Source organism: Sceloporus occidentalis, unplaced genomic scaffold, assembly GCF_023333645.1.
Source record: "Sceloporus occidentalis isolate IW3139 unplaced genomic scaffold, rSceOcc1.0.p SCAF_5, whole genome shotgun sequence".
NCBI classification, from domain to species: Eukaryota; Metazoa; Chordata; class Lepidosauria; order Squamata; family Phrynosomatidae; genus Sceloporus; species Sceloporus occidentalis.
In genome coordinates, this window is record NW_028316985.1 from 24,995,540 (window position 1) to 25,019,015 (window position 23,476).

The window sequence follows — 23,476 nt, forward strand, 5'->3', positions numbered from 1 at the left end:
ATGGAAGGGAGGTTGAATAGGGGATGATGGAAGGGAGAACTATGTGTGGAACTTTGGTCCAAACCACATTACAGAAATAAACCAGTTTGAAACTGCTTTAACTGCCCTGGCTTAGTGTTAGGGGATTCTGGGAAATGTAGTTTTGTGAAACATTGAGACTTCTCTGTCAGAGAGCTCTGGTGCCACAACAAACTACAATTTCCAGGATTCCCTAGCACTGAGCCAGGGCAGTTAAAGCGGTCTCAAACTGGATTATTTCTGCAGTGTGTTTTGGACCTTTGTTAACAGACTCTATGAGGCAGATTATGAAGGAGATCTAGGATGTAAGACCAATCTACCCTTTAGAAAATCAACGTCGCTTCTCCCTTCATTCTCAGATAGAGCAGTCCATAATGCACAGTCCATAAATGCTATTGGGCTCCAGTTCCTATAGGCCCCTGACAGCATGGGCAGTGGTGTATAATTTTTTAGGATCTGTAGGGCCACACATTTCTAAGCCCTGCTGTAAAGTAAGCTGTAGCAGCAAAGTATGCATGAAGCTGAGTCTGTTTTTATGTGGATGCTGTATACTTCTGAGAAGTGTGTACAACAGTTTCCCTGATAAATAATGGTGTTTTCTCCAGTTGTGAGTTCCTGGCAGAACCTCTGCTTCCTACAAAGATTTGTGGCTGAGAAAATACAGGTTGGGCATTTCTCTCAGTAAGTGGGTCACGATGACCAGCCATACAGAGACTCTTTGACTGCTTGGAACTGGCTCATTCCAAACAATCAAGTTTCACGACTGCCACAACTAATCATACAACTGCTTTTTAAAAAAAAGATTTAAAAACCCCTTCTTTGTAATGTCCATTATTTGTTCAATGGTTTAGTTGTTTAAAGATAGCAGTGTCCTGAGCCAGATAGGCAAGACAGATGTTATCAGGGCTGGTAATAAAAACCTGTCATGTGAAATGTTAACATTGCTCTTAACTTGTAAAATGTTAGTTCCTTCAGCATTCCCAATGGCATTCGGAAAAAGAGGCAGACATCTGTACTCCTTTGAATTGTTTTTCTTCCTGCATACTCTTCAGAGGGGAGCCTTATCATTAGGCAGAGTGAGTCAGCCACCTGACTCTGAGTGTCAGGAAAGGTTATGGGTGGGTTACAAACCGCCACTTGGGACGTCCTCAGAACGTCCCAGTTTAAAAAAGGGGCGTCTCTTCCAGACGCCCCTATTCCTGTTACGGACTCTGTCCGTAACAAATGGCAGTGGCCGTTCCACACGGCCGCCGCCATCTTGATGTAACGGACGCTGTGCGTCCGCACGTCGCGCGGTGCTAATGACGTCGCGAGTGTGCCATTGGCGCCTCACGGCGTTATTAGTGCACTGCCAGAAGAAGCTCCATTTTGGAACTTCTTTTTTGCTCCGTAAGGGAGCCGCGCCGTTTGGCTGCGGCGGTTCCCTCACGGAGCAAACAGCACCGCCGGGAGACCGCCGCAAAGTGGCGGTTTGTAACGCCTCCACATCACTCTGAATACAGCTGATTTCATCTGATTTGGAAGCTAAGCTAGGCCAGGCCTGATTTCTGTTTGAATCTAGAGATCTCCAGGTGGGACTAGAAAAACTATATGATTTGAGACCCTGTAGCAGTGGTTTTCAACCTTTCTAATGCCCCGACCCTTTAATATAGTTCCTCATGTTGTGGTGACCCCTAGCCATAAAATTATTTTCATTGCTATATGCAGATATGTGTTTTTGGATGGTCTTAGGCAACTCCTGTGAAAGTCACTGCCAACCAGTGGGTTGGATGGACTGATAGTCTGACTCAGTGTAAGACAACTTCCTTTGTTCTTGTAGTAGCATTATTTACTTCATATTTTTACTGGAAGAGAGGTACACCTACTTACATAACAAAATGAATTAGCTGGTTTGGAGACAATGCACTTTGGTTTGGATGTGGGGATGGCTAGCAAAATGAAGTGTGTCAGCACTGACATTCTAGTTTCCCTTATCTCTTAAAACAGGGAGGAAAAACTCTACCCATTTATAGTTCAGTGGTTATTCATCTTGCACACCACTTGATTGACTTTTGCGCCTCATCTTTCCCTGCTTCCCACCCATTGCTGTCTGTGTGGTGCTCAGGGCATTTCTTATTATTCCCTGGCCTTAAACTTAGAAAAAGGGAAGAGAGCCAAGATGGGTTGGACCCTTTCTGGCCAGGTGCTCACACATTATCCTCTGTGAGAATATTAAGAAATAGAATTTCAAGTGTTCAAATCACTTAACATAAGGGCGTTGGTATTATCTCACTTACTAAGTAAGCACTCTTTTCAAGAATGGGATAAAATATGAGGGTGTGGGCATTATCCGACTGAGTAAGAATGGAATGGTCAAAAACTTTTATTTCTTCATTTTTTTAAGAAATAAAAAATTGGGGGCTTTTTAAGAAATGAAAGTTTTTGGACCATCATATAGCACCAAAACATAGTGCAGAAATAATCCAGTTTGAGACCGCTCTAACTGGATCAATGCTAGAGAATTCTGGGAACTGTAGTTTTGTGAGACATTTAGCCTTCTCTGTCAGAGAGCTCTGGTGCCAGAATAACCTACAGTTCCCAGGATTTCCTAGCATTGAACCAAGATAGTTAAAGCAGTCTCATACTGGATTATTTCTGCAGTGTATTTTGGACCTTTGTCTCTTTCCATTCTTCTACTGCAAATATGTGCTTTTCATTTTCCCCCCCTGATTATCCCACTGAGGCCATCAAATGAAATTGGGACTGTGGTAACATTTGACTTGGGCTTGAGAGCCATCATGGTGTAGTGGGTGTGAGTGCTGGACTACGGCTCTGGAGTTCAGGGTTTGAATCCTTGATTGGCTATGGAAACCCACTAGGTGACCCTGGGCAAATCAGTCTCTCATTCTCAGAGGATGGCAATGGCACACTCCAAGAAAACCCCACAATATGTTAGCTTTAGGATTGCCATAAGTTGGAAACAACTTGAAAGAACACAACTCATGACTTACAATCTGTGCTCTTGATCACTAGGCTCTGCCTTTGCAGAGGAAAGTGGGTAAGAGAAGATGCAGGAGCAACACATGATCTAGGGTAGCACTACTCAAAGTGGTGATCTGTGAACAAATGCCAGTCCGCAGGCCATCAGTTGTTGGTCCATGATAAGTATCCAGGAAAGATTTAAGCACTTGAAGCCAAGCAGGGACATAGCCAGGATTTTGGGAAAGGGGGGTGGGGTCCAGAATAAGTGCCACCATTATAATGGGGCTTGGGCATGGTGGTGCAGTGGCACACACCCCACCCCTTTGGCTAAGTCCCTGAGCCAAGGGGCACAAATATGGTAATGGTCTCTGGCACATAACAAAGACTGTCTTATGGCACCTTAAAGATAATGAACTTGGTATAAGGTTTCATGGACCAAACAAAACCTGTGTTAGATGTATATGTTGTCTTTATAATCAGATTATTAGGCATATTTCTGAATGAGTGAGAGTGGGTGGAATGTAATCAGTAGGTGAAAGGAAGTTAGATGTAAAAAGAAATCCCTGTATTGCTGAGATGATATTCACATCCAGTGGGAATGAAGTAGTTTATCCCTATTCAGACCACAAACTGTAGAAGTAAACCTCTGTGAGTTCTTGCGAGTGTAGGATATAATGAGTGGGGAGAGAGGGAACTCAAATGCAAAAAGTAGGAAGTGATAGTGATTTCAGTAGCAGTCATTGGCAAACAGCAGTTGGGTAGTAATTGAATCTTTGTACTGATTAACATGTGTAGAGAGCTTCAAAGCCCCTATTCAGGCTACAGAAGATAGAGTTGAACTCCTTGATGAATTCTTGCTAAGCTGTTTCTTTTAAAGTTATTGTTTTAGGATTGCCACTTTGATATAGCCTTTCCAGAGACTGAAAGTGTGTCCCCTATTTATGATTGACATTTCTAGTGTCAGATTTCTGCCCACTTAGTCTTTTGCACAGAGAGCTGCACATTATGTTCTGCCTGTTTCATTTTATCACATGGTGACAGTTCTACCATATTTGTTGAGAATTTTGAAGACTCTTCCACCAAAAGGCAGGTCCATCTGGAAGTCACAGATGGCACACACTGCAGTGAAGGGGGAATTGCTGGCTACTGTTTTAGTTTGTAGCTTATCTGATTTTATCTTTCCCCTGCAATTAATTTTCCTTGTTCTCCCCCTCTCAGTCCCTCCGGAAATGATAAGAGAAGCAGAAACAAACAGTGGGAAGACTGTGGTCACAAGATCTTTGCTTTTGTGGGGGTTTACTTCCATCTCAACCTTGCTTTCCCTGTTTCAGAAAATGGTTGTGTGTAGAGGTCTTGGACAAGTCATACTCTCTCAATCATCAAAGGATGAGAATGAGAAATCCCCTCTGAACCCCCCCATAAATAAATAAATAAATAATCCAATGACAGCCATCTACCCTGTCATAGGCTAGTAAAATGAGTACGCAGCTTGTTGGGGTAAACGGCTTAGAGATTGGTAGTTTACTGATAAACAGTATAGAAATGTACTTGCTATTGCTATAGGTTCACTTTAGATCACCATAAGCCAAAAATGACTTTGCAGACAGACAACAACATCAGAGCCAAAGACATGGGTGAAACACTCACGAAACAGTATGTTACTAGTCTATTGTCTATCCCCAATTATGGTAAAGACTTGTACAGCACTGTGGCTGACATGTCTGCATACCCTATGGGAATAAGAAGCCATGGCCCTACAGATGTTATTATGCTGTAGCTTGTAGCACCCCATGCCATCAGAGCTAGTGGTGAAGGATTATGGAAATTAGATTGAAAACATGGATTTGGAATGAAAACTTGGCCTTGTTAGACTACAAATCCCAGAATCTCCCAGCTAGTTGTAAATTCAGGAGCATTTGAAGATCCAACATCTCCAGGAAAGACCCCGTCTGAAATCCAGAGAGCTGCTGGCAGTTAGTATAGATGCACCTGAGCTAGGGAATCCAGTGATCTCATGGTCTAAAGCAGCTTCTTATGTACATTGAGGGCCAGTGTAGTGTAATTGTTGATCATTGGACTAAAATACTGGGAGACCAGGGTTTGAATCGTAGCTTGGCTAGGGAAACCCATTGGGTGATCTCGGGCAAGTCACACTCTCAGCCTCAGAGGAAGGCAATGGCAAACCTCCTCTGAACAAATCTTGTCAAGAAAATCCCATTATAGGGTCGCCATAAGTTATAAAATGACTTGAATGCACACAACAACAAGACTATGCTGTTGCATTATTGGTAAAAGAAAACTAAATTATGGGTGTCTTTATTAATATGCTTGCAGGTTAAATTTAGATGAGCAAAACAAAGGTTGAGGACTGATAAGCAGCAAGGAGGACAGACAGAGTAGTGAACTATATCAAAGCCAGGGCGAGGATCCTTTGGTCCTTAAAATGTTTTGTACTTCAGCTCCTATCAGTGCCACCCAGCATGGCCACTGGCCAAGGTTTATGAGAACTGGAGTCCAAAACATTTGGGCCTTACATTTGTTCATAAATTCCTTGCTTCTGTGATTTCTGCCACAGTAAGTTCTGTTTCATCTTCTTCCCTGAGCCTCTATCCAGTGGAGAGAGAGAAGGGAAGGATGCAGCCCCATTTAGAAAAGTAGCTAGTCTTGCAGTGCAGTATTGTAATGGTGGGATTGCCTTCTTTTGATATGGAAGATGGACACCAACATAACTTTAAAATGGAGGCAGATAAATTGACTGAGGATAAGGTTATAAGTGGCTGCTAAGCATAAGGTGCTACTTTTACAATCAGAGGAAGCTGTGCAGTTTTTAGGGAACAGCAGCAAGAGACAGCTGTTGCCCTGAAATCCTTCTCCTTGTGCACTTTCTATAGGCATCTGATTGGCATCTGTGAGAAATTGGATACCTGTCTAGATTGCCCCTTAGTCTGATCCAGCAGGGGCCTATGTATAACTTTAATGGTGTGCATCTGCTCATGGTCCACTTGGCTTTTCCCCATCTCCACCCTTTCCAGCCTTGAACCAAAAGATGGGAAGGGGGTTAAGATGGACTGGATTTTCTTGTTCTGTACAAGAGAAATGGAAACAAGAGATGATGAACCTTATGTGGTTCAGGGCAACTATGCAAGCAAAGAAGAGGAGAGGAGAAGGGGCAAAATGGACAAAAATGAGAGAAGAAATGGCTTCCTGGAGAATGAGCTTGCAATAGGCATTACTTGTGATGTATTACCTTCAATTTTCTAAATAAATTCATAGAATGTGTCTATTGATTTCATAGGAATTTGCATAAATGCATTCCATCTTGTATGTCTGAGTATTGAACTGTGACTGGAGACCAGGGTTTGAATCATCACCCAGCCATGGAAACCAAATGGATGAGTGACTTTTGGTAAGTCACAGTCTCTCAGCCTCAGGTAAAGGCAAACCCTTTCTGAACAAATGTATGCCAAGAAGGCCTTGTGATGGGTTCACCTTAGAGCCACCATAAGTCAGAAAGAACTTGAAGGCACACAACAACATTTTAAAAATTCTTTTATACTTGGATTGGATAAAGACTTCAGTGCCATATGTGGGGTAGTCCATTTATCTATTGTCAGGTCCTTGTCACTTCCCAGCCACTGTTTGCTAATTGATCACTGTTAAAATCATTACTGATGTTGTTACATTTCAATTCTCGCACATCCTGTCCTGGGAAGCAAATACATATCTGCCAACTGTTACTTCATCTGATAAAATACATAGTTCATACATTTTATTTTATTTTATTTTGCAAAATAAGTCTTGTTAGTTTATAAGCTGGCACGAAAAATCTTGGTTGTTTTTACATAAATATTTTTAACCTGCTAGAGTGGTAAGACTTAATCGAAAGTTCACAGTGAGTTTAGTGGGATTTATTCCTTAGTAAAAGAGAAAAGTCTTATGACATATTTACAACTAGCAGTTTATTGTGTCATGAGCTTTTATGGATTACCGCTTCGCTTCCTCATAGGCATGGAGTACAATAGTTAACCTATACCATAGTAAGTGTGCTTAGATCATCTAAATACCCTGTAGGCATTAGATCTCATCTGATCTTGGAAGCTGGGTGAAGTCAGCCCTGGTTAGTATTTGGATATGAGACTGCCAAAGAAGATAAGATGCTGTAGGGTATATTTTAGAGGAAAGCAATGGCAACCCAACTCTGAGTATTCCTTGCCTAAGATAACTCTTAAGAGATTCACAGGGTTGTCATAAGTCAATAGGGAGCTTGAAGGCATGTGCAGTCTTAAACTCTTTGATATATCCACACTATACAGTCATAGCACTTTGATACCACTTCAACTGCCAAGGCTGTGCCCTATGGAATCCTGGGGTTTGTAATTTGGTGAAGTACTTAGGCTCCTCTGTCAGAAAGCTCCAGTGCTGTAGTTCAAGGGAATGAAGGATTTGATTTCTGTTCTCAAATCCTAGGATTCCATAGGATGAAGCCAAAGCAGTTAAAGTCAAATCAAACTGCTTACAGTTGTGCAACATGGATACACCCAGTGTTTGTTTAAATTTGGCTTAACTTTATTTCTCTTTTTTTCCCTCAGAGAGAAGAGAATGACCTAACCTGCCTTTCAGCCTTAAAAGGGCGAAGGGGTTGAGGGTGGGAATAGGGAAGCTAGAAGGTGGCAATGCCTGGAGTTTTGAGGAGGCAGCCTGCAAAAAGGGCGTATATGTCACAGTTCACACACTATCATCTTGCTGTGTTCCTGCTCACTTTCTTCAGGTAGGTTGTTGCTGTTGCATATGTGTGACAGCCATTTCATTGTTCAAACTCTCTAGATGCAGAGAGGTGTGCAGAAACTGTTGTGGACTTTGCCAATCAATATACCGTAGTCTTTGCTAGTGGTTTGTTTTTGCTTTTTGGTAAGTATTGGATGTTCTGATGTCTGTTCTCTGCAAGAGAATTAGGGAACCTATGGCCCTCCAGAAGTTTTGAACTTCATTACCCAGATTCTCCAGCCACCATTGCAAATGGTAAAGGACTTTGAGAGTAATTGTCCAAAATATCGTGCAGTTCAAAGGTTCTTCACCTCTTGCTCTGCAGTCTTGTCATTGTCTGTGATGACTACACCTTCATTTTTCAGCCAATTTTTTTTTCTACTGGAAATTCATAAAGAAATAAAAACAAGCCATGGCAATTGTATACTTATCTCCAGATCAGAGGCAGTGTGGCTTTGAATGCCAGTTACGTGGGAGCAAAGACAGATGAGGCCTATTGTTGGTTTTCTGATAAGAGGATAGAGGCCTTATGTCTAAACCATCAGGGTTCATACATCTACTTTGATAGTAGTCTTTTCTGTTAGTGTTTATGTTTTGAAGACCCCTCCCCCAAATTATTGGGCTTCATGAGACTGTCAGGCAGAAAGAAGAGCATCTTCCCCTCCAGATCTGGGTAAGCCCCATACCAATTGCTGGAGCATAACAGAAGGAGAAGGTTGTTGCTTATGGACTTCCTTTGGGCATCTAGTTGCTGTTTGGGAAACTTCATGCTAAACTAGGTAGCCCTCTGGTTTGATCCAACAGGGCTGCTCTAGATTTCCTTTTACTTTGTCTGCATCAATTTGGCCCTTCAGACGTGGTCAGACTGCAGTTCCTATCATTCCAGGCCAGGAAAGCTAGTGGTGAGAGATATGTGAGTCCAGCAAAATCTGGGTGACCACACTTTACCCATCTGCATACGTTTGCACATGCAAATGCTTCAGGGTTTTTTTGTTGGTGTTGTTGATTCTTTTTCAATTTGAACCAAAAGTATTTTTTGGGAAAGCAAGAGCACTGCCTCTCTCGGTAAAGCTTTTTGTTCAAGTCTGATATAATTCTATGTGTGTTATTCTTATTTTCTCTTCCTCACTCTGTTAAATTCCCAGCTACTCTCTACTTCATGCCTCTCGGAAGACATTCAGCAATGTCAAGGTCAGCATCTCCAGCCAGTGGACCCCTTCCTGCTTTAACGATTCTGCCCTCAATCTTGAACCCTATGAGGTGAGAGTATTAGGTTTGTTGACCTTGTCAAACTATGTCCACTCTGCAAAGCTTAGCAAAGTTGCTTTTTTTGTTCTTTTTTGCACTATAGTTCACAGAACCCCCAACCCAACACAGCTGCGACCATAGCTGGCTGGGAGATTCTGGGAGTTGTAGATCTTGTCTCTCCAAGCTGTTCATGTGAAGCTCCTTTCTCCATTCTGTAAGAGTGCTGAAGGCAAAGCCAATCTTTTGTGCTTTTTTTGGGTCTTGTCCAGTACTTAAACTCAGGTGTCACTCTGACACTGGCACACTTACAGAAGCGTGATCTGCTGCCTGTTCATGGCACCTTCCACGTGGCTGATTTCAATGCACTGAGGCCTGCATGACATGGATTAAGGAACAATGAAATAAAATAATGGCTGGGGGAGGGGGACATGCCTTATCATTAATCTTTTCACGGAATTAGGAGGGGATACAGCATTTTCTTCCACAGGCAAGTGTGCAGAGGTAATCTTGCTTCAGTTAAATATTTACTCTGTTGGACATTGGATGTGTTTGGTACAGCTAAGCTCCTGAAAACTAGGGGAAAGGAAACCACATGATGTCTTCCATTTCTACATTACTTGCTTTCTAGGAATGTTCCGCTCTCTCTAGGGAATGGAAATTTTCCTTAAGAGAAACCATGGAGGCATCAGGCCGAGGTCCTTTTGCAGCAACAGACAAGTCTTTTAAGGAGACATTTCTGTGTATGTAGTGATGAAATGGGAACTACATATCCTTTAAAAACTTAATGTGTGAATCAGCCCTCTCTGGGAAACTTCTGATGGAAATCTTTGTCAAAATAAGAGGAGACAGGACATCTTCACCATCTTCAGGGATTAATATATTTATCCAAAGCTGAGGTGATGAGCAAGTGCCCTTCCAGAAGATGTTGGACGGAAACTTCCAACAACTCGAAGCAGCACTGCTGAGAGACAATGGGCATGGCAGCCCAGCAACATCTGGAGAGCTGTAGTTAGCCACCCTTAATCTAAAGACATCTGTAAAATGGACTGACCTCTTGTGGCAGGAACTGGTGTTACAGCACTGAATGTTGCTCCACAAATTAGCATGGCTCCAGCTTAAGGCTGCAATCACTTATGTGCCTCTTTTTGTAACACTTAGAATCATAGAATTGGAAAGCACCCCAAGGATTGTCTATTTCTATGTATGGTTGTGAAAGCTCGGCCAAGCCCCTGTCATGCAGTAATATACAACTAAAGCACTCCTGAAAGATGGTCATCCAACCTCTGTTTAAAGATCTCCAAAGATGGAGAGCCCACCACTCCCTGAGGCAGTCTATTTCACTATCAAACAGCTCTTACAGTAAAAAATAGTTCTTCATGATGTCTAGGTGGAATCTCTTTTCTTGTAATTTGAATCCATTGGTTTGTATTCTGGTCTCTGGAGTAACAGAAAACAAGCTGGCTCTATCTTCTATATGACATCTCTTCAGATGTTTAAAGAGAGCTATCATGCCAGCCCTCAGTTTTCTCTTCTCCAGGCTAAACATACCCAATTCCCTAAGTTGTTCTTCCCAAGGCTTGGTTTCCAGAGCTTTGATTACCTTGGTTGCTCTTCTCTGGTCACGTTCCAAACAGAGCTAGGAAAAACTCCCAGATATATCGTAGCCAGCATGGCTCTTTAGTTGTCCCTCTTCGTTCTTGCCCTGGTGTGAGACAGTATTTTGTCCCACAGCACATTTGAGACCACGACTCATTAACACCGATGTTGCTTTTCTTTGCAGCTCTGGAACAGCAGTCATTTATTTCCTGATGAAAAAGAAGCCACCCTTTTTCTTGGGACGCTGGACACCATCTTCCTGTTCTCTTATGCTGTGGTGAGTAGATGTTTTTCCATACAGCTGTAGCAGCCTGAAGAGAGAAGGAAACCAAACTCCAAGATTGTAAATTCATAGTTTCTTTGAAAATTGGAAATTGCTTTTTATTTACCACTTCAGTTAGCCTATTACAACAGATAACAGTGAAAGGTCTTGTGGCAACCTAAAGGCTCACCAATTTTATAATGGCATAAAACTTTATGGCCAGTGGACCATTTCCACAACAACATACATATGCCATAATAAAACTGACTAGCTTTAAAGGTGCTACAAGAAACTGTTGTGAGTAGGGTCAAAGACTTTTAAGCTCATGAAATATATCCATCACCTCATTTATGTGTGTATTACTACCCAACAGGAAGTGAATTGGAAGTCTCTTTGACTTCCCAGTCCTGATTTAGAAATTAAACTTTGTTTTATACTTGGTTTGGAAAAATATTTTTCATCATGAAACATATCTTAATCTCTTTATCTATGGTAGAGTATCCTGGTGGCCTCCAGACCACTGTTTGGTAATCTGAACACCGTTAAGATAATCACCTATGTTGGTACTTGTTTTATTTCTCTTTGCCCATTTCCCCCACCTATCCATCTAACCATTTGTATTAAAATTTCTGTCATGCTTTTGATGGGAAGTGCGCTGTAATCAATGGAAGTTTATGCGAGATAATACCTGTGAATCTTCAGGTGCAAGAAGGCTTGCATTGTTTTGACTTCAGCAAGCCACCATATTGACATTTCTACAAGGCTTTTTATGACTTAAACTGAGTCAGACCTTTGAATCTGGCTTATTATTGTCACATTGATTGGCATCAGGTTTTCAGACAGGAGGTTTTCACTGTCTTACCTGGAGATGCCAGGGATTGAACCAGGAGCCTTTCTGCCACTCAGTGAAGAGGTACACTAACAATGGCAGAAGGCTAGTTGGAGGAATGTATTTTACTTCATTTTGCCTTTCCAATATCCTAATGACTTTGAATGGTATGTGATCATACCTGCACATTGTTGTTGGGTGTGGAAAGTACTGAGTCATTTCAATAATTCATGCAACGCTTAAAAAAAAATTCAGCACTTTGCCTGGTTTTTTTAAAGCCATGTGTTACTGGCAGGCTCATAGTTTTAAAAAAGGGACAAGTTAGGTACTGGGAGCTTGACATACATGGAAAGGGCGGCTGAGGATGAAATGATCAGGAATGGGAAGCTTCTGTATATCTGCAGAAAGAGTGTGGGGTGTGTGGTCCGCTAGAGAGCAACTCTCATCAGCTCCAGCTAGATAGTTAATGGTGAACCATGATGGAAGGTATAATTCAGTAGCCTCTGAAGACCTCTAGTTTTCCCATTCCTAGCCTATATTATACAAAGGATTGATCTTTCTCTAATATTGTAAATTGTTTTATATAGATATCTTTACTGTATACGATGAGTGAGCAAACCTTTGTCTTCAAAAGCATGTCAGTCATTCTACTAGGAAAAATATTTGAGAGAAGACCTTTTTTGTGTGTTTCCCCCAATCCCCCCTCCCCCGGAACAATTATCAGAGAAAAATCCAAAGCTTTCTCCATATTTTCCTTCTGTATGTGTTTCCACCTACCTAAGTGATTATGTCCAATGTGAGCTTCATAGCTGAGGAGACATAGAGGCAGTGCTAATGTCTTTTCCCGGAACTATATAAAGTTTCATGTTGATGCTGAATGTCTCTTACACAAAACACCAAATAACTTGTGATATTGTGATAATGTAAAACTTTCTTGGACTGAATGTTAGTTGATCCAATTCTTATTGAATAAAAGTGTCCTCTAATTTCAGGGTCTTTTTGTCAGTGGTATTGTTGGGGATCGTCTGAATATGCGTTGGGTCCTGTCATTTGGCATGTGCTCCTCTGCATTAGTGGTAAGTTGGAAGATCTTGACATTATCCACATTGGGAGGGGATGATAGTTATACAGAACTTAGTTTTGACTTAGAGAATCCCCTAACATTATATTCAGATTTATTTCTGAATGCCAGAGAATGAATGCCAGGAATTCTAAGAAGAAACATCTCAGATTTTCAGCTTAATAGAACATGGAGACTTGGTTTCCTGTGCCAAGCAGAAATTATTTCCAGGTAACCAAGCTGAGAAGTTTTTAGAAAAGACTTATGCTTTTTCTTCTAGGCCACACGTGAATAGGATGGGCTAGTGACTGTTATAGGCTCATTTGCTTTCCTCATGCAATTACAATCGTTCCTTTCCTTTCCAGGTGTTTGTGTTTGGCACTGTCACTGAATGGCTGCATTTCTATAACAAGTGGTTCTATTGCTGTGTATGGATTGTGAATGGCTTGCTACAGTCCACTGGCTGGCCTTGTGTCGTAGCTGTCATGGGAAACTGGTTTGGCAAAGCTGGGTATGTTTGTTCCTCCTTTATTCATTAGTGCTTTATCTCTTTTCCTTATGTGTGCTTTACAACAGAGCCTTCATTGCCATATGGCTTGAGTATCTACATTTTGTTGTTGTTTGAATTTAAGAAACCTGCACTATTTCCTTATGAACACTCCTACTCTTCCTGGTGAAAACACAGATTTGTATGCCTTTTTCACATACATAGGAAAAATAGGCTGGCAGTCCATGCTTCCCCATACCACCTTTTAAATATTTTATTTGTGTTTACTCCTACAAAATCCAATAAAATGAATATAACACTTAAACATTTCCGAATGGAGTCTGTACTGAAGTTGCTTGCAAAATGTGTACTTCAGTTGTATTTACAACCCAGCTTAAAGATTCCTAAGGTACTACTATTTTCTATTATAATGGCATGAGGTTGTACTCCTTTATGACCTTCCTTATTCCAGTGAAAAGCAAGAAAGTGCAAAGCAAGAAAATAAGCAATGGACTATCACTCTGGAGACCAAGGTTTGCATTCTACCATGGAAACCCACTGGGGTAACCTTGGTCAAGTCACACTCTCTCACCCTTGGAAAAAGGGAAAAGCAAATCTCCTCTGAACAATTCTTGCCAAGAAAATCCCACCTTAGGGGTAGCTATAAATTGGAAATGACTTGAAGGCACATGACAACAATGATAGAATAAACAGGCTCCATTTTTAAATAATTTTTTTTTTCTTGCCTTGCTTATCCTATGGATATTTTTGGCTTTGCCATAAAAACTGTATGCAACATACAAAAAGCCAGTCCTAGCAGTTTATTGATTTTCTTTCCCAGTTGGATAATTCAGGCATCAGTCAGTAAAAAAAACAGGGTTTAGTTCCCATGGAATAGTTCCCATTAGTTATAGCCTATGTGGTGCACTAGACAGTAGTGGACTAGGATGTGGGAGAACTAGTTCTAGTCCCCACAAGCCATGGAATCCACTGGGTGATCTTGGGTCAATCACACACAGTCAGCCTGACCTGCCTCACAGGGTTATTGTGGGAATATCTGTGTGGGAGGGACTCTTTAGCTGAAGAAATAAAGAACCCCACTTGGCACTAGGCTATTACCTTTATTTTCTCACACTTTTAAAATTATTTTAACTCTGTGGTTTTTATTCTGCTGTCTTCACTTTATTAGTCCTTCCCCTCTTTTCCATGTGAAAATGATTTTTGTGTTTCCTTCACATATTTTATTGTGCTATAATTTTACTGGTTATTCCTCTCACCCAAACAGAGAGTTTCAGTTACATATAAACTGTATGTATTTGTAAATGAAGGAAATGATTATTAGAACTAGTGCTTTGGCACAGAACAACAGCAAAAGTACAAAACTTCAGACTAACAGCTATAAACACTGTGAGATAACTGACAAGACTGAATGTGCCCATTAAGTATCTCTGAACTAATAACATCAGTAGTCGTCATGACTGAAATTGTAATTTAAAAGATAAACCATGGCCTGAAACAGACAGGCCAAAATAAAGCTGCTTTGAGTCACTTTGCAAGTATGCTGTTTAAATGATACATGTTTCCTAAGAGTCCAGAAGCCGTACCGATGCCATGCTCCAGTCCTAAGGACTGGAGTGCAGCTTTGGTGCAGCTTCCAGACTCTTAGGACGCATGCATCATTGAAACACCATACCTTCAAAGTGACCTGAAGCAGCTTTATTTTGGCCTGTCTGTATAGGGCCTAAGTTTGCTTCTTGTGGGGAGTGGAGGCAAATTTCACTGTGTATCACAGTTTCAAGTATCATAAGTTGAACATGAAAATGACTTCTCATCCTGACTTTTGTCCAGCTCACTTATCTTCTGATAATTTTATTTCAATTCAGGAGAGGGTTTGTCTTTGGCCTCTGGAGTGCCTGCGCATCCGTGGGCAACATAATTGGAGCATTCCTTGCATCCTCAGTTCTGCAATATGGCTACGAGGTGGGTGGAACTGCCTGTAATTTGCCTTCTGTATCGATTGGGCCCCTTCATGACTTCTGGTATTGCAAATTATTGTTTCTATGCTTGAGAGCTCAGTTCTCATGTCCCTGGGGGATTCATATTGCCTCTGATGCTCAATTTCTACATGAAACTATTGGATATGTGATGAATTTCAGAGAGATAACCATGTTAGTCTTTTTCAATATAAGGAAAAAGGAGATGAAGGGGAATCAAACAGTTTTAAAAGTAACTGATTTAGGGCCCAAACAGACAGGCCAAAATAAAGCTGCTTCGGGTCACTTTGGAGGTATGCTGGAAGCCACGCCAAAGCCATGTTCCAATCCTAAAGAATGGAACGCAGCTTTGGCACAGCTTTTGGCCTCTTAAGATGCATGTGTCATTTAAACAGCATATCTCCAAAGTGACCCAAAGCAGCTTTATTTTGGCCTCTCTGTTTGGGCCCTTATTTTAGTATGAGTTTACTGCATTTCCTTCTATTTCTTCAGGTGTGTTGGAGAGTTAGTATTAAAGCCACAGATATATAAGCAGTGACGTAGTACTCTACTAAATCCAACAGTCTGCCTGGGGCTGCTCTTGAAAACTGTCTGGAAACTGTCTCGAAATGAATCCAAAACAAGGCAGCCTGATGAGTGTTTCAGTGTGTTGAATGGACCACTGCAAACCTCTTATCTCCATTGTACTGCTTCCATGCTGATTTATTATGCTCACTATTAAAGGCTGTGAAAATCCAACAGGATATCTTGAATCATTCCCTTCTTTATGTCCACTAGGATCACCAGATAAGAAATTTCTGATGATGGTGTTAACTGTTATTACTAAATAAACTTTTTGATGGTGGCCATGAAGCTTTGGAAGCAGCTTGCCAGAAGTGTGTGCTAGTCTAGACACCTGACTTATTTCAAACTGCCTATTTCTATTTTATACCATTTTTTCATGACTGGTTTTTTATTGGTTATTTTATTAGCTCTTCATTTGCATTTTCTCAGCTCTGTTGATTTTTATTAAAATATTTTACCTGGGAATTGGACAGATCTGAAAAGCTGGCTCAGAATAGCCTTTAAAAAAGTGGAAATAAACCCTATGTTTGTTTGTTTTTTGTGGGGTGGCAGGGTGGCAGAATGCTTAGTATGGTTTGCCATCATGTTATGTGAACAAAGGTTATATGATGCATGTCTCTTCCCCTTTTCAAGTATTGCTTTTAGCCCTTTCACATGAGGCTGTTCTTAATGGATTTATCATTTATGTTTTGCCAATTTAGAAGTACCTGCAGAGGCACAGAACACTTTTAAAAGGAAGCACAAATTACTTAAATTTTTGTGAGGAAATCTAAGAATTATGCAACAGAAATCTGTTTTTGCTTTCTGTCTTTCAGTATGCTTTCTTGGTGACAGCATCGGTACAGTTTGCTGGAGGAGTCATTGTCTTCTTTGGCCTTGTGATTTCTCCCAAAGAAGTAGGTGAGTAGATGTTTTGTCTTAAGCCTCAGTTGACTTCCCAGCTTTCAAAGCCAAATTCCCAGTATTGGACTAAGGGCACATTTAATTTTGTCTTGGCACACCATTTAACTGTTTCTGGGGAAAAAAATTGTGCCAGCCTGTGACATTCAGTCCACATGGCACAGTATCTGTTTGCTTATTCAGATTAGGGTGGGTGGGATGTTACTGGACTGTAGCCCTTGCCAACATAGCCAGTGGTCAGGAATAATGGACATGTACTTCAAAAATATTTGCAGGGCCACAAGTTGCCAACCCCTGTTTTAAAGCATGTTTGCTACGTTTTGACCAAGTTTGAGACAACTAACCAAGTGAAAGAAATAGCCCAAGCTGAAAAAAACGTCTAAAACCAATCATTTTAAAGAAGACACAGAGCAACAGAAGTCAAAATGATAAAACGATAGGTATATGAATGAACATCTGAAATTAAAATTAACAAAACCAACTAATGGCCAAAAGCCTTTATGATATGATGTTCTTTGCACTGAGACAAAAGACTATTATGAAATGAGATATGGATCTTTCTGGGCAAGGACCTGCAGAGTCTGGATGAAGCCACTAAAAAGGCCCTCTATCTGGGCCCTTCAGTGATGAGCTTGGAACAGAAAGATTAACCTTTGTCAATGATCTTGATATTTAGGCACACTTCTATTGGAGAAGCCTATTGAGTTTTTTCGATTGTAAGTTTAAGTACGAGGACTATCTTAGTGATCTTTTAGGTAGGACTGGGAGCTCCTTTTCAACTGAAGAACAGAGTAAAAATGCTTAGAATAAATAAGACAAGCAAGCACCTTTAGTTTTAGTAATTAACATAGCCACCTGACTGCCTGGAGCTGTAGCCTTCATCCTTGGTCCTCTGGATGTTTTGGACTTAAGAAGAGCCACCTTACACTTGGTCCTAGTCAGGTAGATGGGTGCAACCTTGCTGTATTGTGTCTCTGATCTGGAATGGCTGCTAACAGGGACAGCTCTGGAAGTGAGGCTCTGAATGAAAATTGGTTCAGCCAGGGGATAGGACCTACTTATCTCACCCAGCCACTCTGATGCAGCCAGGTAGAATGGCTGCTGATAAAAAGTAATAAACAAGACAGCACTTCCCAAGAGTTCTTATTTATAGCAGCTATCCAGGGCCTGTTCAAGGTTAGCAGCTGGCAAGCTCAGTAATTAGATCTACATGAAATGTGTGTACCTGAAAGGGACAGAGGGATCTGAAGTAGTTGCAGAGGATGAGTGGATATGTAATGACCTTGATAACTGAATACTTGGAGATCTTAGCTCAGACAGTTTTAGAGAGCCTACCATGGGGGGGGGGGGGGACTTCCTTTTAGGTCATCTACTAGAAAGGCTGCTGGTAGACTTCAGTATCTTTGTTTTGGGCAGAGCCTAGAAAAGTTTAGTAGTTTGGTTGGCTACATTTTCCAAGCTCTGGCTTTGATACCAGCCAACAGTGCAGATGGTGCTGTAGATCTTGCAGATGGAAAAGTTCACCCCCAGTTAAATAGGGGAATGCACTAATTTGTTGTGTCTTCCAACTAATGGCCAGACACTCAGAGCAGACAGAGCCGGCTCCAGGATCAGACAGGATACTTTGGAGAGCGCTAGAAGACCAGGGGTAGAAACTGCCGACTCTGCAGCACACCATCTAGAAGCATTTCTAAGCCAAAGGAGAAAGACTTGAGGTATGGGGAGAGCAAGCAAGCAAATCAGAAGGGAGGAAAAAATTGACTTAGAGGAGCAAATGCTGGGAGAGGGGGATGCTCTTCTCTGTTGTTTTCAGACTGCGGCTCTGTGTGTGTTCTTTTAGGGCTCCCTGATGTTGATGAAGAAGTTGATGGTGATGCTGAAGAAGATGCCACAGAGCCCTTGATTGGTGGCAAAGATAGGGAAAATGATGATGAGGATGAAGATCCAAATTATTCCATCCAGGCCACCGATTTGAGTAGCAGCAGCAGCATCAACAGTGATCCTCAGCCTGAGGCCATTGGATTTTTTCAGGCGTGTTGTCTTCCTGGTGTTCTGTTGGTGAGCACTCCCAGCATTGTTATGAAATGTTTTTACCCAGGCTTGGAAAAGGTAGGATTATTATTTGGGGGGAGGGGCAGGGCAACAACTCCCATAATACCTCAGTGCTGGCTAGTGATGTGTGGGAGTTGTAGTACAAAAGTCGTTCCTTCAAGTTCTGTATTTATTAGAGATGTAAGGCTCCAGTGTAGGTTTCAAATGTGTGTAGGGGCTAATTTTGCTCCCCTAGGGTCCTGTTATGAGCCAAACCCCCTCTAAAAATGCATTTTTCACATTTTTCCCCCCAAAATGAAAGTGACAGAAATTTACTTCCATTTTTGAAAGAACAGTGGAAAAATGTCAATGAGAGTACTGCAAAGCCCTTAAGCTTTCTTTAGACACTTCTAGAGGCTTCAAGAAGCAGCATTTCATGATTTTCAGGCATTTTGGGGGGTCTCCAGCCATGGGAAGAGTGGGCCTGCAGGCTGCAGAATCCACTCTGTGGGCTGCGTATGGTTTATGGGCAGCATACCATATATATTTGTCTATAAATCTAAAAATTTATGCCCAAAAATTGACCCCAAAATCCCAGGTCAACTTATTGATTAGTTAGTATGGTAATGTGATAGCAGATTTTTTTTTTTATTTCTCCATGCAGTTGGGAGATAGTTTCTTTTTCTCTTGAGCCAAACAGAAAGAGTCCTGGGTGATTGATTGCTGTTAAACAAAAAACAAACAAACAGTCGCTCTCTGTCCTGCGCTGGCAGCTGCTGTCTGGGGAGTCAAGAGTGAAATCAAAGTTGAAACGCTGAAGCAGAAAGCCTCAGTTAGAATTCCTCTTGCTGTGTGCACACATACACATACTAGAAGAGCCTCCAAGTTTTACTCTCGACTTATCCATGGGTCATGGCAAAATCCATAATTTTGGCCCCAAAACCTGCCCTCAACTTATACATGAGGTCAACTTACAGTTGATTATATACAGTAATTCCCACCTGTGTTCAGTAAGACTACCCAGCTTTTCTCATACTGGCAATTGTAATGACATGGAGAAATTCTGTCAGCATGGTAGGGTAGATGGTTTTGTTCAGTGCTTCTCATTTTAATTTTCATAGCAGTGAAATAGGTTTGGCTGAGAGATGCTGATGATCTCTGAGTCACTTAGCAGGCCTTATGATGGAACAGGTTGAACCCAAGCCTCTCTGATCCAAGACTCTTATACTGTCCTTCCTTCTGTTCTAATGGCATTCTGTTTTTGTTTCAGTATTCCCTGGCCTATGCCTGCTTGAAACTAGTGAACTATTCATTTTTCTTCTGGCTGCCTTTCTACCTCAGCAGCAAATTTAAATGGAAGGAAGCAGAAGCTGATCAGCTCTCAATTTGGTATGATGTTGGAGGAATTATAGGTATGAATTTGAACACATTTTCCCCCCTGATGTATCTGACAACGTCAGATTGGATGTAGCAGAGCAGGATTTTTAATTCTAAACTTAACCTCACATTTTCTCCAGGGGCAGACAACCTGAAACCCTCTAGGCATTTTGGACTGCAACATCCATAGACCCCAACAAGTGTAGCAGTGGTCAGGGTTCATGAGAGGTGTGGTCCAAAAATATCCTGTGGGCATATTGCATAATGTAGAATGTGTTGTATTTCTACTTATTTGTTGTGTATTTTGCAATAATTGGTATATTTTTCAAGCATCAAAGATGAGAAAGGAGTAAGGAAACAGTGGTATGACTATGTGTAAGACAGGAGTGGGACAGAAGGACAGGAGTGGCAATTGTGGCCTTTCAACTCCCAGAATTCCTCCCAGTGGTTATGCTGGCTAGGGCTGATACAGCTTGCAACCCAAAAACATCTGGTAGATCACATTTGCACGCTTCAATACAGCATGGACTAGGAGCCATGAGAAGAACCAAGACACAGACAGATTAAATTTGGGGTACTTGTGCTTTTAAATCATAAAATCTGAGCTTTGGTGGTGTTGTTGATAGTGGTATTTTTACACATCCGTCTGCCATTGTGATGTAGCTTAAGATTGCTAAAACACAACATTGAGTGTTGTGCATTCCTAACCAGAAGGCCCTACCTTCCTTTTCTTTCTTCAGGTGGCACCATCCAGGGCTTAATTTCTGATGTGCTGCAGAAGAGATCACCAGTGTTAGCCTGCAGCCTGGTGTTGGCTATTGCATGTCTTGTTGGCTACAGCCGTGAGTACTTTTCTTTCTGGGGCCTGTGCTGAATTGGTTGGGCTCAGGTTTAACTTGTTTATTTTCTTGTTTTCTTCCAATTTATGGTGTAGACCCATGTAGTTATGGTTAAAGAGGTGATGGAGGTATGCTACAGTCATGTTCTGAATTTAATGAAACCAGAATTTGGTGCCTCTGTTGGTTCTGATAAACAATATCAAAAGAGGCTGCAGGATGATCAGGCCAGGGTCCATCATCATCTGCTCCAGCAACCTGTTTGCACCAGTGGCTGTCCAAATGCTTCTGGAGGTCTGCACCTGAAAGATGCTGTGTTTCATGCTGCTTCTTAAAATGAGTCATAAGAAGGACATTTAGTGTGGCCTGCTCTGTAGAAAAAATGATTATTTTAGAGAGTATGTATGTGCACATATGCACTTCCTTGTGCTTTGTGTCAGACTCATTTTTTATGAAGATGGGTGGGCTGGACATGGCAGTTTTATAGCTAGAAGGAAGAGTAATCTTTCCCATTATACCTTACTGCAAAGTCAACCTGACTTGATCTTTCTGAATATGGCTGTGGGAAGATGGACATCATGTCCCAATATACAGTATCTGGAGAACCCTAGGTTGGTGCTAAAGTCTTGATGCTATGTTGATTCTAAGAGTTGGGAGGCAAGGTGTACAGCAGGCATGGACACCTGTTGAGGGTTAGGGCCCTATGAGGGACATGGAAGGGCTTCGTTCCTTTCTACACACCCCTGAAATTATTCTTTTATTTTTTATTTTTTTTTCCAACAGGAAGTAAGCCTGGAGACACATTCTTAGTTACATCCTATTGGAAAAACACCTCTCCAGGGCCTAAAATGGCTGGGGGCTGCAGTAAACAAGTGGAAAAATTGCACTATTTGGGGACAATTAAAAAAATCCTCTCACAAAATTGGGAAACCTGTGGGGCATAAAAATGGCCAGGGGTTGTATTTTGTAGGTGCATTTTCCCCATCGCTGCTGCATGGGATGTCTTTTCTTGCGTGGGCTCTTGTTGTCATAGGATTATCCTATGCAAACATGAGAGTTTAACAGAGTGCAACTTTGCCTCTTAAAGATTTGTGTAATGTGATCTTTTGACAGGAGAAAGATCTATTTTCCTGTTTTCAGCAGGCCACAAAGAAGACAGCTGGTTTTGTCAGATTTTGGTGGCTGAGCACAGGTTGAATGTGAGGAATTCTTGGAGGGAGATCCCCAGGAAATAGCAGAGGTATTCAGGGAGAGTTATGGAAGAATTTTGCCTCAGATCCTGGAAAGCCATTGCTGTCAGTCAGAACTGATGATGCATGGCTAAGTACACAAATGGTCTCATTCAGTACAAGTATTTCTTATGGGGCTGTCATCATATCACTTATAAGAACAGGAGATGACATGTTTCAGATTAGAAGCCAGCTAAGTTTTTAGTGAAAGAAGCATTGTTGCTTCTCATCATTTTGATGAGGCTGATACTGAGGAATGGCTTTCTAAGGTTTTTAGAAAGAATAACTTCAGGAACTTCATGGGCAATGGTGAAATCCTCTCTTAATTTGATAACCTGTCAACATAGATATTTAAATCTAAAAATATTAAAGATTCTGATGCATTCTGAGACAGTAAAACGGTTCAATACATCATAGGGACTAAAATGATTCCCTCCCACCCAACCTGCCCATTCTTTATCTATATGTAGATGCACATACTTATCAGAAAATAAAACTAGAAGCATATTTTTCATCCCAGGGACTAAGGACTTGGCCTATATTAACTGTGTGTGTAATGGTCTACCAGGTTGAGTTTATTGTCATTCAACACACAGATGAGTGGTGGGTAGAAAATACCATTGCAGATGTTAAACTCAACTCTTGGGAATTTCTGACAAATAAAAATGGATTCAGAATTATTCCATGGGTTCAATAAAAGCCTAAACAGAGTAAAACACTTCTGCAGTCTCTCCCCTTTCCTAAGGGTGGCACTTAATTTTTATTTATTTTTATTACATATTACTTTTTATTTTCTACAACATCCTTTCTGGAAAAATCCTATCACAGTGTATATGACTGACCTTTCTTTCATGTTCATAGTAGCCAAAAGGTACTGTAGTTTAAGTAGAGTGATAGTGACTGTTCCATATTTGTGTGGGGATTTTGACTTGTGTTTCCCTAGTCTTAGTCTGGCATGTCTGTGGCAAAGAGGAATTATGAACTCAACATGTTTTTTTTAAATTTTTTTTTACAGATTCACCAAACAGCAAACCTATCAATGCATTTCTCATGGCACTAACAGGTAATCGTTTAATGACATTAGATAGCTATATGGAGTGTGTTTTTTAATTGCAAGGCAGAATAAAAATCAAATAAGTGAAAAATAAATGGTACCATTTTATTGGGGCAGAACAGATGAAGAAGGCTTTGTCTCATTGGTATAAGAGTAAAAATGTGATCTCTAGTGGTTCTAGTGTATAGCTGTATATTTTCAGCTGTAGGAGAAAGAAATATTCTTTTTCCCCATCTTCCTGAACAATAGAAAAGATCACAGTGCCA

General features: G+C 41.1%; 1 protein-coding gene across 3 annotated transcripts in view; it reads left to right on the forward strand.

Moving 5' to 3' along the window:
* SLC37A3 (solute carrier family 37 member 3) overlaps nt 1-23,476 on the forward strand; it is a 33,985-nt gene that overhangs the window by 3,122 nt on the left and 7,387 nt on the right. Inside the window, exons 2-13 of one of the 3 annotated variants that reach the window (XM_089527906.1) lie at nt 6,275-6,410; nt 7,569-7,747; nt 8,889-9,003; nt 10,772-10,864; nt 12,671-12,754; nt 13,104-13,249; nt 15,109-15,205; nt 16,599-16,683; nt 18,524-18,741; nt 19,985-20,126; nt 20,832-20,933; nt 23,172-23,219. In XM_089527906.1, the coding sequence (XP_089384032.1) occupies nt 7,653-7,747; nt 8,889-9,003; nt 10,772-10,864; nt 12,671-12,754; nt 13,104-13,249; nt 15,109-15,205; nt 16,599-16,683; nt 18,524-18,741; nt 19,985-20,126; nt 20,832-20,933; nt 23,172-23,219 (1,225 nt within the window). In that variant the 5' untranslated portion in view covers nt 6,275-6,410; nt 7,569-7,652. Of the gene's footprint in view, nt 1-6,011; nt 6,215-6,274; nt 6,411-7,568; nt 7,748-8,888; nt 9,004-10,771; nt 10,865-12,670; nt 12,755-13,103; nt 13,250-15,108; nt 15,206-16,598; nt 16,684-18,523; nt 18,742-19,984; nt 20,127-20,831; nt 20,934-23,171; nt 23,220-23,476 lie in introns of all 3 variants that reach the window. The other 2 variants (XM_089527909.1, XM_089527907.1) reach the window with 2 other exon arrangements.